We start from the raw sequence: 11,975 nt of genomic DNA, 5'->3' as shown, positions 1-11,975 counted from the left end.
TTAAGATACCCCTCAAAAACTACCTCTTTGATTTTGACTTTCTAATATCGCTTTTTGTGGCTTGGTGTCTAATTTTGCTTTATAACATTCCTGTGAAACACTTTGGAAAGTTTTATTGCGTTAAAGGGACTATATGAATGTAAGTTGTTGTTTTTGTTGCTGTTGTACAACAGAACCATGACCAACAACTACTTTCCAAGAAGATGGGAGCAGAGGTAATGACCTAAGTTGTTGAACTCAGAGTTGAGGCTGGGTTTCTGCAGGATGTACAATTTCACCTCAGTATTATTATAAATAGTGATAGATAATGAACCAGTTTGGATCAACAAGCTGATAAAAACAGATCTTTGCACTCCACCTCTCACTCTTTTCAGGTACCATGCCCTAAGCAGGCACTGGTGATCATGGACCTCCATGTTAATGTTGCCCTGGAGGTGTGGATCATCTTTGTTGGCGGTACATTCATCCAATTTGAGAGGCTCTTTAGAAAGATTGTTCTTTGCCTATCTTAATCTCTTTTACCATCAATCATCCCCATCAGCATCAGGCTTTCTAAATCACAATTTCTTATTACCTGCCCAAGAAATTCCAAACTGTCTCTTCCTGACCTTTCAGAGCTCTTTTGGTCTCAGATTTTGCTAGCACCTCTTCAATGATAGTGTGACTGTCCAAGGATATTTTCATTATTCACTTCAAAAATGACAACTCTGCAGCATCAATTCTTCTCTGCATGGTCCAACACTCACTTCAGTATGTAAAAATGGGTGTGATATATCATTCCAGGATTCTGAGCTTTGTTCTAAGGTTAACTCTGAGTTGATCATAATGTTTATATTTTTTGAAATGCATCTTTGGCCATTCCAATCCTTCATCTTATTTCTTGGTGACACTTTCTGTCTAATGTTAACATACTTTCTCGGTAACAGAAGTTATCTACTGTGTGACCTTTTCATTCTTCACTGTGATCTTACATTCTGCTATGACTTTCTTTTTGGACACCAATAGGCATTTATTTTCTTACAGTTTACGCTCAGCCTTTTTTGCTCACATTCACTCATTACTCTATCGAAAATCTTTTACAGTTTCTCTTCAGAGTTGGCAGTAAGAACAGTGTCATTGGTGTATCTTATATTATTAAAGCTGTAACCTCCGACTAATAATCCAAGAAGGTCTTCAATCTCTCTAAGAATATTTTCACTGTGCAAATTGAATATATCTGGGGAGAAAACACACCCTGTGTGACCTGTCTTTTAAGCTTCATAAAACTGCTTAGATTGTCCTCAACTTTTACTGTTATAGTTTGGTTCCCAATAAAGATCTCTATCACTCTAAGATCTTTGCACTACATCAGACCAGTCAAAACAAACTGTACTGAGAGAAAAATAAATCAGAGGAAAAGTTGGTAACTGATGCTATTGTTGCCGGAGGTCACCGGTAACGGTTGTTGGCTTAGTACAAAGAGGAGAAAAGTCAATTCTCTCTTAACTCTAAATTTGCTTTATTCATGTTGTTAGATCATATACGTATAGCTTATATGTCTGGTTAGATATAGACATACAGTTTGCACCAGGTTATACAGTCTTATTCCAAACTAGGATCTAAACGCACATCCACTAGGTTTCTCTGACACCGCCTGAGTGGTCACAGAATATAAAAGCTCATACCTGAAAAGGAGAGCTGACGCTGGCCAAGTGTTCCATTCTCTCCCTCTTGCGTCTCTACGTTGCTGACGTAGGTCCTTCCACTTCCGCGATGGTTGTTCTTCGGAGTTCTTGCTGCCTCCATGGCCGAAATTCTCCAATCTTATACTGAATCTTATCTCTTCAAGCTGTGCTGTCTCTCTCCAGTTGGTTTAGGCTTGCTTGCCTAGTCTGTGGCATCTTCTCATTGGCTCTGTCCCAAGGACTTAGGTAGCATTACCTCATTACTCCTTTCCTAAATAAGGACTTGTGTCTTTTCACATTCCCTTTTTTCCAAGAAATTCAGCTACTTCAAACTGGTTCCAGCCAGCTCAGGCCAATGACTCGAATCAGGTTACTTCAGGTCAAAAGTTGCTTTTGCCTGTGACAGCAGTTCGGCTGCAGCCCCTGGCCAACACTACCTTTTAAATACAAAAATATGGAATGGAACTTCTTTGTTTGAATAAAACATTTGATTCTGGATCATAGCTGTAAAACATCTGTACTTAAAATAATTGACTTTCAATTGCTCATGGGAGTGCTGCACTTTTGGAGGTACCTTCTTTTGGATGAGACGTTGAACTTCTCAGGTGGATATAAAAGATCCTATGGCACTATTTCGAAGAGGAGCCGGGAAGTTATCCCCAGTATTCTGGCCAATCATGATCACAAAACAGATTATTTGGATATTATTACATTGTTATCTTTGGGACCTTGCTGAATGCAAATTGGCTGCCACATTTCCTACATTATAACAGTGACTAGATTTCAAAATTATTCATTTGCTGTAAAGTGCTTTGAGACATCTGGGGGTGTTGAAAGCTGCAAGGTGCTATATAAATGCAAGTCGTTTTCTTTCTTTGTTACATAAACCATAAGATGTTAAGCAAGTACTTATAACCACCAGAGTAGCACTTATGCAAAGGGGCTGCCATGTTTCTTACATGGAAACAATAGCTACAATCAAAAAGTACTTCATTGGCTCTAAGATATTTTGGGACATCCTGAGGTGTGAATACTACGCCTTACATGAAACTCAAGTGTGTGAGACATGGAAGGCAGTATCACATTTTGTCACTGGTACACCAAGGAATCAGATTATGAGGTTAACTGCTTAGTTTTATCACCCCTTTCAACACTATATCCTGAAAACTTTGTTGGACTTTTAGATTAGTTGGACTCAAGGTGATAATTAGAAGCAGGGGCCCAACAGTATTAATGTAAATTTACTATTACTTATATAATTTCAGTACCAAAAAAAGACATTTCAGCTTTGTGCCCTGGTTATTCAAGTTATTTTTTAAAAAAACATTTCACATGAAGTAGGTGTCACTGGCAAGGCCTGTATTTATTGCCCATTCCTAATTGCCCTTGAGAAGACAGTGGGGAGCTGCCTTCTTGAATCACCGCAGCCCATGTGTTGTATGAACACCCACAGTGCTATTAGGAAGGGGGTTCCAGGATTTTGACCCAACGACAGTGAGGGAATGAGATATTGTTTCAAGTCAGGGTGGTGAGTGTTTTTTTAAGGGAACTTGCAGATGGTGGTATTCCCATGCATCTGCTGCCCTTGCTCTTCTAGATGGTGGTGGTCATGGATTTGGAAGGTGCTGTCAAAGGAGCCTTGATGAGTTGCTGCAGTACGTCTTGTAGATGGTAAACACTGCTGCCACTGTGCGTCGGTGTGGGAAGGAATGAGAGTTTAAAGTGGTGGATGGGGTGCCAATGTAACGGGCTGCTTTGTTCTGGATGGTGTTGAGCTTCTTGAGTGTTATTAGAGCTGCATTCATCTAGGCAAAGGGAGAATATTCCATCACACTCCTGAGTTGTGCCCTGTAGACAGTGGACAGGCTTTGGGGAGACAGGAGGTGAGTTACTTGCCACAGAACTCCCAGTCTCTGACCTGCTCTTGTAACTGCTGTATTTATATGGCTAGTCCAATTCAGTTTCTGGTCAATGGTAACCCCCTGGATGTTGATAGGGGGGATTCAGTGATGGTAAAGCAATTGAATGTTAAGGGGAGATGGTTGGATTCTCTCTTGTTGGAGATGGTCCTAGCCTGGCACTTATGTGGTGCAAGTGTAACATGTCACTTATCACCCCAAGCCTGAATGTTGTCCAAGTCTTGCTGCATATGGACATGGACTGCTTCAGTATCTGAGGAGTCATAAATGGTGCTGAACATTGTGCACTCATCAATGAACATCTCCAATTCTGACCTTATGATGGAAGGTCTTAGATGAAGCAGTTGAGGATGGTTGGGTCTAGGACACTACCTTGGGCAACTCCTGCAGTGATGTTTTGGAACTTAGATGAATTGAACTTCAACAGCCACAATCATCTTCCTTTGTGCTAGTTTTGACTCCAACCAGTGGTGAAAGCTGCCCCTGATTCCCATTGACTTCAGTTTCACTGGGGCTCCTTGAAGCCATACTCAGTCAAATGCTGCCTTGCTGTCAAATGAAGTCACTCTCAACTCACCTCTTGAGTTCAGTTCTTTTGTTCATGTTTGGGCCAAGGCTGTAATAAGGGCAGGATCTGAATGGTCTTGGAGGAACCCAAGGTAAGCATGAGTGAGCAGGTTATTGCTGAGTAAGTGCCGCTTGATAGCACTGTCAACGACACTTGCCATCACTTCGCTGATGATTGAGAGTAGACTGATGGGGCAGTAATTGGCTGGGTTGGATTTGCCTTGCTTTTTGTGAGCAGTACATACCTGGGCAATTTTCCACATTACCACAATGTCAGTGTTGAAACTGTATTGCAATACCCTGGCTAATTCTGGAGTACAAGTCTTCAAAACTATTATTGGAATGTTGTCAAGGCCCAGAGCCTTTGAAGTATCCAGTGCTTTCAGCACAGATATCATGTCGGGTGAATCGAATTGGCTGAAGACTGGCATCTGTGATGCTGGGGATCTCAGGAGGAGATGAATCATCCACTTGGTACTTCTGGCTGAAGTTGGCTGCATATGCTTCAGCTTTGTCTTTTTGACTGACGTGCTGGGCTCCCCCATCATTCAGTATCGGGATATTTGTGGATCCTTCTCCTCCCATTAGTTGTTTTATTGTTCATCACCATTTAAGTTGGGTGGGAACAATGCTTGTTTGGATAGGGGAAGATATTACAGTAGTTCAGCATGGACACCAATATCCAGTGTAGTCAAATGACTGTATGTGCAAGACACACTGACAGGTCCAGTAAACAGCTTCAATAAATAGTGAGCTTGGATAACTGGATATGGATAAAAAGTCCGCTATCTTATCTTGTTACAATGTCCTTGCTTCAGACAATATCAAGACAGTAGCTCTTAATTTCAATAAATTTATTTGCTTTTCCATTTTTGCCCTTTCAGGGTTACAGTTCCATTAGGACAATTCATCTACCCACTTTTTTGTTCTAGTATCCACCCTTGAAGTGTGACTCAGAATAGTGAGCGTCAACAGATTAATCAACCAGGAGGGGCATTGCACCTGATCCTGATCTTGTTGTCATTCAGCATCCACATGTGTACCCTTTTCAGCAGGGATTACTGAATCAAAATCAGGACTAAGTACACTGTACATTTTATCCTCTAACCTTGCTTGAGTTCACTGTGCCCAAATTGTATCTCTGCACCTACCATTGCTACCGCTACTGAGTAACTTAGTACAAATGAAGGATTAAACGTGGGATCTTTCTATTCTGTATGGCGCAGCCTCTCACAAGGTGGTGCAATGGCCATTGATAACAAAATAATTTGGATAGAAATGAAATTGTCAAAAGTGGCTTTCAAGAAGATGACTCAATCTTGCAAAAAGCTGCTTGATCTCAAAGACTGTATCCAATGACACCCAATTGTAAACATAATTTAAGCCTCTCACTTTGATTTGGGCAAAATGCTTCAGATGAGATGTATCTGACATTTCTCAGTTGTGATATATGAACTGCAAATGCCAACTTTGGCACAGGTGTGATGGAAAGGCATTGAATATTGACTTTGACTCAAGTATATTGGCTGCAGAAAATATTTCACTTTATTACTTAGCTCCATGAAAGGAAACTAAGCAGATCCTTAACATTGATATAGGTATACCTCCATGTAATTACAGTGTAAGATAAAGTTTTTATTTGCTTTCCAAAAAATTGACAACAGATATATGACAATCATGCCCTGGTATCAATAACACCATTTAGAACTTAACTACACCATTTAATATATACGTTGAAAACTGTACATTTGATCAATTTAACATTTATAAATCTACAAAACAATACTCTCTTTACTAGACTCATTATATATTGAATATATTTTATACAAATTAAATACATAGCTGATGTTGAAAGAATAACACTTTAATTATGTGTTTGTGTTAAGAGTTATTGCAGTGTTAAGGTCTATGATGGAAGAATTGTTATTTTTTTTGACAAAACTACATTAAATAAGATGCAGACATTTATACTTTATTTTTACACACTTGCTATACAACAACATTTTGACAGATATAGTTGTAATAGTTTTTTTTAAGCAACCAATGCTTAATCAATGCACATGTACTTTCTATGCTTTTACTTAGAATACATTGTACAATATACTAAATTTTCTTCCGTGGTTCTGTTTCCCTGTCACATTTGCGTAGCTGCCATAGACACAAGCTGATGTCTGTCTCAAAGTAGAAAATTGTAGAAGCACTGCCTTGATCTACTGCTGCTACATGATATAATGAAATCAATAGTAATTTACCACTCCCTGGGGTATAAAGTACATTGTTAATGCCCAGATCGGGATCTTCAAATATAGCAATTCCAAAATATTTGCTGCATCTACTTTCTTTATACTAACTGAAACGGAAAGTAATGTTTGAGTGAATAAAATGTTCATACAAATATTTAAATATATTTAAATGCTGACCTAATCAAGATATAATGGTTGTATTTGATCATAGGGTGCTTGAAAACAAAGAACATGAGGATTTGGTGGAGTCGAGGAATTAGTTAGTCAAAGCTGGGTTTCAAAGTTAATGAATTGCCTTTGGGATCAAGTGGTAGTTTGATTAGGGATTGTTGAACACTGAAGCTCAGAAAAATGAACAAATGACATTAGAAGAAAAATTCCAACATTTTACATATAAAATTCTGGGGAAACCAGGTGAGTGATATTAAGGAAGCTGACCTCCAATCTACAGGCCTCTCTTTTCCCCTCTGACCCTAGGCACTATATCTCATTCCCCATGCCTGTGCATCATCATCTTGTTCGTATCCCATGCTGCATACAACTGCCTCTCATTCCTCATTGTCACCAGCCTTTCCTCTAAACTTCTGCTCCTTATCGCAGTCTGTGTGGCATCTGCTGTCAACTGCCACTGCCTTAAGTGCTTTTTCTACTCACTCTTCAGCAAGAGACAGCAAATCACATTGTTAAAGTTTGGGACTGTTTAAATAGTCACTAAGTTAGATTATAAAATTTTATTAACAATATAGAAAAGAATATCTTTCCATTTATTCTATCTTCTAGTACCTGTACTTTGCTTTCTCTCACTGGAAACATAGTGAATCCCCACATTGGCATCTGACAATGGTACTTGGATGGACCAGGAAGTGGATTAGATACATGGACATAGGGCTGAAGAATGGATGTTAGGTGGACAGAAGATTCCTGCAGGTTGTAGAATCCACTATGGGAGTGTAGGGGTTACAGGAAGAAAATTAAGTAGACTCCTGGAAGGTGTGACAGGAATATTAAAGAGTAGGTAAGAAAATTCTGTAATTTTATTGCAAAACCATAATTTTAATTAATGGCCTTAGTGCTATAAACTTGACAGACTGAATGAGTTGACTTGTATAAAGTAAGTCAGTGACTCTAATCACGCCTACTTGGTCATAAAATCAAAGAGTCTTATAGCACAGAAAGAAGCCATTTGGCCCATTGTGCCTGTGCTGGCTCTTTGAAAGAGAAAACTATAGTTTAAAAATGCTAACAGTCTTACTCTATTGATGGTTCTTTGCCAAAATTACATTGTTATCAAAACTTGATCTGAAACTTTTTTTGTTAAGAGTTTTACTGATGTCCATCAACAAAAGTTTATAGCCTTGTACAACTATTGATCATATTTGTGATAGGAGGTAGGTGCACAATAATGTAACTACAGTCCTTGGTCTCGATCAACCAGTGAAAGATTCATTTTCTGGGCAGTGTTAGTATCTTATATTTAATAAATAATCTACATATAGGCTTCATCACTTGGAGTGTTGCCATGCTCGGGTTGTTCAGGTCCATTCTCCCGGCATTTCACGTCTTCAGTTGGTTGAGTCATAAGTCGGAGACGCTAAAAACCAAAAACATAAAAGTAAAAGCAGATTTAAAGGCTTGGAATATAGATAATAATGAATATGCTAGAATATATTAATAACTAATCTCAAGTCAATAATAATATTTCTTTTAGAAAAGCTTAGAGATTTAGCTAACAAAAATTCAAGGCCACCCTTTTTTCTAAGAAAATAGCACCAATTTTAATCTTTAAAATGATGAGAAAAAACTTGGATAGAATATTTTGAACATGATGAACCTCTCCAACTGCATAATTCAAAATAAAATGAAGAACGTACTTTCTAGCTGCCAGGAGATATCATTCATTTTGGATTCCATTTGCACCTCGATTCATTCAGATGACAAATTATGATTGTGCCCTGAACTGCTTAATACAGCTAAATGAAAATTGACATTCCGAACTGGCTTTGATGGCCTCGGGAATGTTGTGCTTCGGAGGTTACAGAAATACCCATGTAGATCAACCTTTCTTGGCCTGAGGCACCTCCACATTCACTGTGGACCACACTGAAGGATCAACTGATATGCAAGTGAATGAAGATATTGCAAAATTACACCCTTTCCCCATCCTTATAATTTACATAATCAGGTAATGTATATGAATGGAGATATAAAAGATCAAATCTCTAAGACCGTGCAAGTGACTGACTGAAAAAAATCCTTACCAGGCAGGAAATATATTCTTCATTGATTCCATTGTAAAAATGTGGAATTACGTTGTATTCAAAGTGCTCCTAGATTTCCTTCTCCTATCACTGAAGTGGAAGTCATGCTAAATACGGGTGACTTGGAGGCTTCGGGGGATATAGTATACACAGGGACAAGGAAGCCAGCAATGTGTTTAAATTTTATAAATATCACAATAAATTGCCGCAAAGATAAAATTCATAGATGTTTGTGTAGTATTTGTAGCCCAGCGAGTAATTCTCCCATAACTTTCCCATTCCAGTGAAAGGTCATCAGCCCAAATCATTATGTTTGTTTCCATCTTCACAGATGCTGCCTGACCTGCTGAGTATTTCCAGCATTTTCTGTTTTATTTCAGAATTCCAGCATCTGCAGTATTTTGCATTTGTACTTCCAGTCAATCTGGATGCACATTTAACTGATTGGATCCTGGTCACATTTCAGGAGTTAAGTCACCATAAATTTATTAAATGTAGCTTATCAACTGTTCTCACTTACCTGTTTTAAAGATCCCTTTGAAGTGAGGAACAAGTAGCCCATATAGCCAGGGATCAACATCATGGATGATAAAGCCATAAACCAGCCCACACCTTGGCCCCATTTGGGGAAAACATAGCTCCCCATCTTAAGTGGTGTCATTTGAATTGCACTGAAGAGAAATACACCCTGGAAATACAGAATTTCTAGAATTTATATTCTATCATATTGTATCTTGCGAAAACATGTCAAAACACTTCACATGCAATGCATTCCTTTGAAGTATAGTTAGTGCTGTTCACAGTTCAACAAAATCCTGGAGGAAAATAAAAGATTTGCACTTTTCATGACTACAAGGTGTCCTAAAGCACTTTATAGCTAATGACGTACTTTTGAAGTGTAGTCACTGTTGTAATGTACAGCCAATTTGTGCACAGGAAACTCCCACAAACAGCAATGTGATAATGACCAGATAATTGGTTTGTGTGATGTTGATTGAGGTATAAATATTAAGAAGTCTCCTGCTCTTCTTTGAAACAGAGCTGTGGGATCTTCTATACCCACATGAGAGAGCAGACAGGGCCTCAGTTTAACATCTTACCCAAAGAAGGCACCTCTAACAGTACAGCACTTCCTTGCTCCTGCACTGGATTGTCAGCATGGGCTTTTGCATTCAAGTAAGAGTAAGGAATTGAATGCACTGCTATCTGATTTTTAAGAGGAAATTTGTGTCAAGATTGTTAGACATTGGATGTTAAATAACACTGGTGTATGTTTGTTGATCTGTTGTGATATTATTCACTAAAAATTAAAAACAATTGTTTCTTTTCTTTGTGTGGCTGTGTTTGTCTCCCACTCTCTGAGGTTGGAATTTAGCCTGAGTGGAAGTACAAAATAGGCAATAGAAAATCTCCAGCCTGTTTTACATCCTGCCTGATTCTCATTTAGATTGCAGTCAATTTGCTCATGCTGAAGACCAATTTTACCTCTATTCATTCTGCATGCTTCTTACACACTCTCTCCAACTGTTGTGTCTTCAACTTTCTTTCTCTTTCCTTTTTTCTCTAAATCTCTCCTTTTTTCTCTTTTCCCTGATGTGCAGCCTGACACTCTTTAGATCCATCTGATGTACATTAACGATTAGATCAAATTAATTAGTATCTTTACCTTTCTTAAATCTCACCCTGGCAGCCAACCTTCATAGGTTGTAGCTCAGTGCAAAGGCCAGGTGGAAAAGTGAGACCGAGGACAAGGAGGTAATGATTATTATTATAATTATTTAATTTGTTATATTTGTATGACAACTTAATGAACTCTATCAAGACATCTATAGTTATATAAATAAGAGCTTGGTATGTGACACAGCATTAGATTTCAAAATGTCTATAACATCCTACAGTTTATGTAAGTTAATAGTGGTTAACTGAAATAACTAATGTTAAGTAAGTGGCACCACTGATTGAAGACAAAGAGGTTACAAACTACAGCCATCAGTAGAAATATCAAAGAAGAGAACATCAATAAACACACATTGTCACCGAGAAATCAGATGAATCATATTTTTCAGTGAGTACCACAAACTGCTCAAATATATTATTCTTTCATGAGATGTAGGCATCACTGGCTAAGCCAGCATTTATTGCCCACCCTTAATTGCCCTTGAGAAGATGGTGGTGAGCTGCCTTCTAGTACTGCTGCAGTGCATATGGTGCAGGTGCACCCACAGCGCTTTTTTTTAAGTTCAGTCATGGATGTGGGCATCACTGGCAAGGCCAGCATTTTTTACCTATCCCTTATTGCCCTCAAACTGAGTGGCTTGCCACACCATTGCCAAAGGCAGTTAAGAGTCAACCACATTGCTGTGGATCTGGAGTCACATGTAGGCCAGACCAGGTAAGGACAGCAGGTTTCCTTCCTTAAAGGGCATTAGTGAACCATATGGGTTTTTACAATAATTGACAATGGTTTCATGGTCACCCTTATTGACTAGCTTTTCAATTCAAGATTATTACTTGAATTAAAATTCCACCAGCTGCCGTGTTGGGATTTGAACCTTTGCCCCCAGAATATTAGACTGGGCTTCTGGATTACTACACCATAGTTTCCACCAATCATCATTAGGAAGGGAGTTCCAGGATTTTGATCTAGCGACAGTGAAGGAACAATGATATATTTCCAAGTCAGGTTGGTGTGTGGCTTGGAGGGGAACTTCAAATGGTGGTGTTCCTATCTATCTGCTGCCTTTGTCCTTCTAAATTGTAGTGGTCATGGGTTTGGAAGGTGCTATCTAAGGAGCATTGTTGAGTTGCTGCAGTGCATCTTGTAGATGGTGCATACTGCCGCCACTGTGCGTTGGTGGTGGGGGGAGTGAATGTTCGTGGAAGGGGTGCTAATCAAGCGGGCTGCTTTGTCCTGGAAGGTGTCGAGCTTCTTGAGTGTTGTGGGAGCTGCACTCATCCCGGCAATCGGAGAGTATTCCATCACATTCCTGACCTGTGCTTTGTAGATGGTGGACAGACTTTGGGGATTCAGGAGGCGAGTTACTTTTCACAAGATTCCTAGCTTCTGACCTGCTCTTGTAGCCACAGTGTTTATATGGCTAGTCCAGTTCAGTTTCTGGTAATGGTAACCCCATGAATGTTGATAAGGGGTTACACCACTATTGTTGATTGGGGGTTACCTCCCAATATGCAACTCTCTGGAAAATCTGTTGACTGGATGTAAAATATTAAGTTTAATACTAATGTAAAGGCCCAGAAGGGGAGGCCTAGGAAAAAAATGCAGCTTTTAGAATGAGCAGAACTTTAGACCGGCTCACAAAGAGA

At 39.1% G+C, this 11,975-nt stretch overlaps 1 protein-coding gene across 1 annotated transcript in view; it reads right to left on the bottom strand.

Moving 5' to 3' along the window:
- Nucleotides 1-5,825: 5,825 nt before the first annotated feature.
- Nucleotides 5,826-11,975, bottom strand: part of slc6a1b (solute carrier family 6 member 1b) — a 44,508-nt gene continuing 38,358 nt past the window's right edge. The window contains exons 13-14 of the mRNA XM_041191248.1: nucleotides 9,172-9,339; nucleotides 5,826-7,984 (exon numbers count right to left, since the gene is read on the bottom strand). Coding sequence (XP_041047182.1) covers nucleotides 7,880-7,984; nucleotides 9,172-9,339 — 273 coding nt within the window. The 3' untranslated portion in view covers nucleotides 5,826-7,879. The remainder of the gene's footprint in view (nucleotides 7,985-9,171; nucleotides 9,340-11,975) is intronic.

Source organism: Carcharodon carcharias, chromosome 7 (assembly GCF_017639515.1).
Source record: "Carcharodon carcharias isolate sCarCar2 chromosome 7, sCarCar2.pri, whole genome shotgun sequence".
NCBI classification, from domain to species: domain Eukaryota; kingdom Metazoa; phylum Chordata; class Chondrichthyes; order Lamniformes; family Lamnidae; genus Carcharodon; species Carcharodon carcharias.
This window is presented reverse-complemented; position numbering and strand designations above follow the sequence as displayed.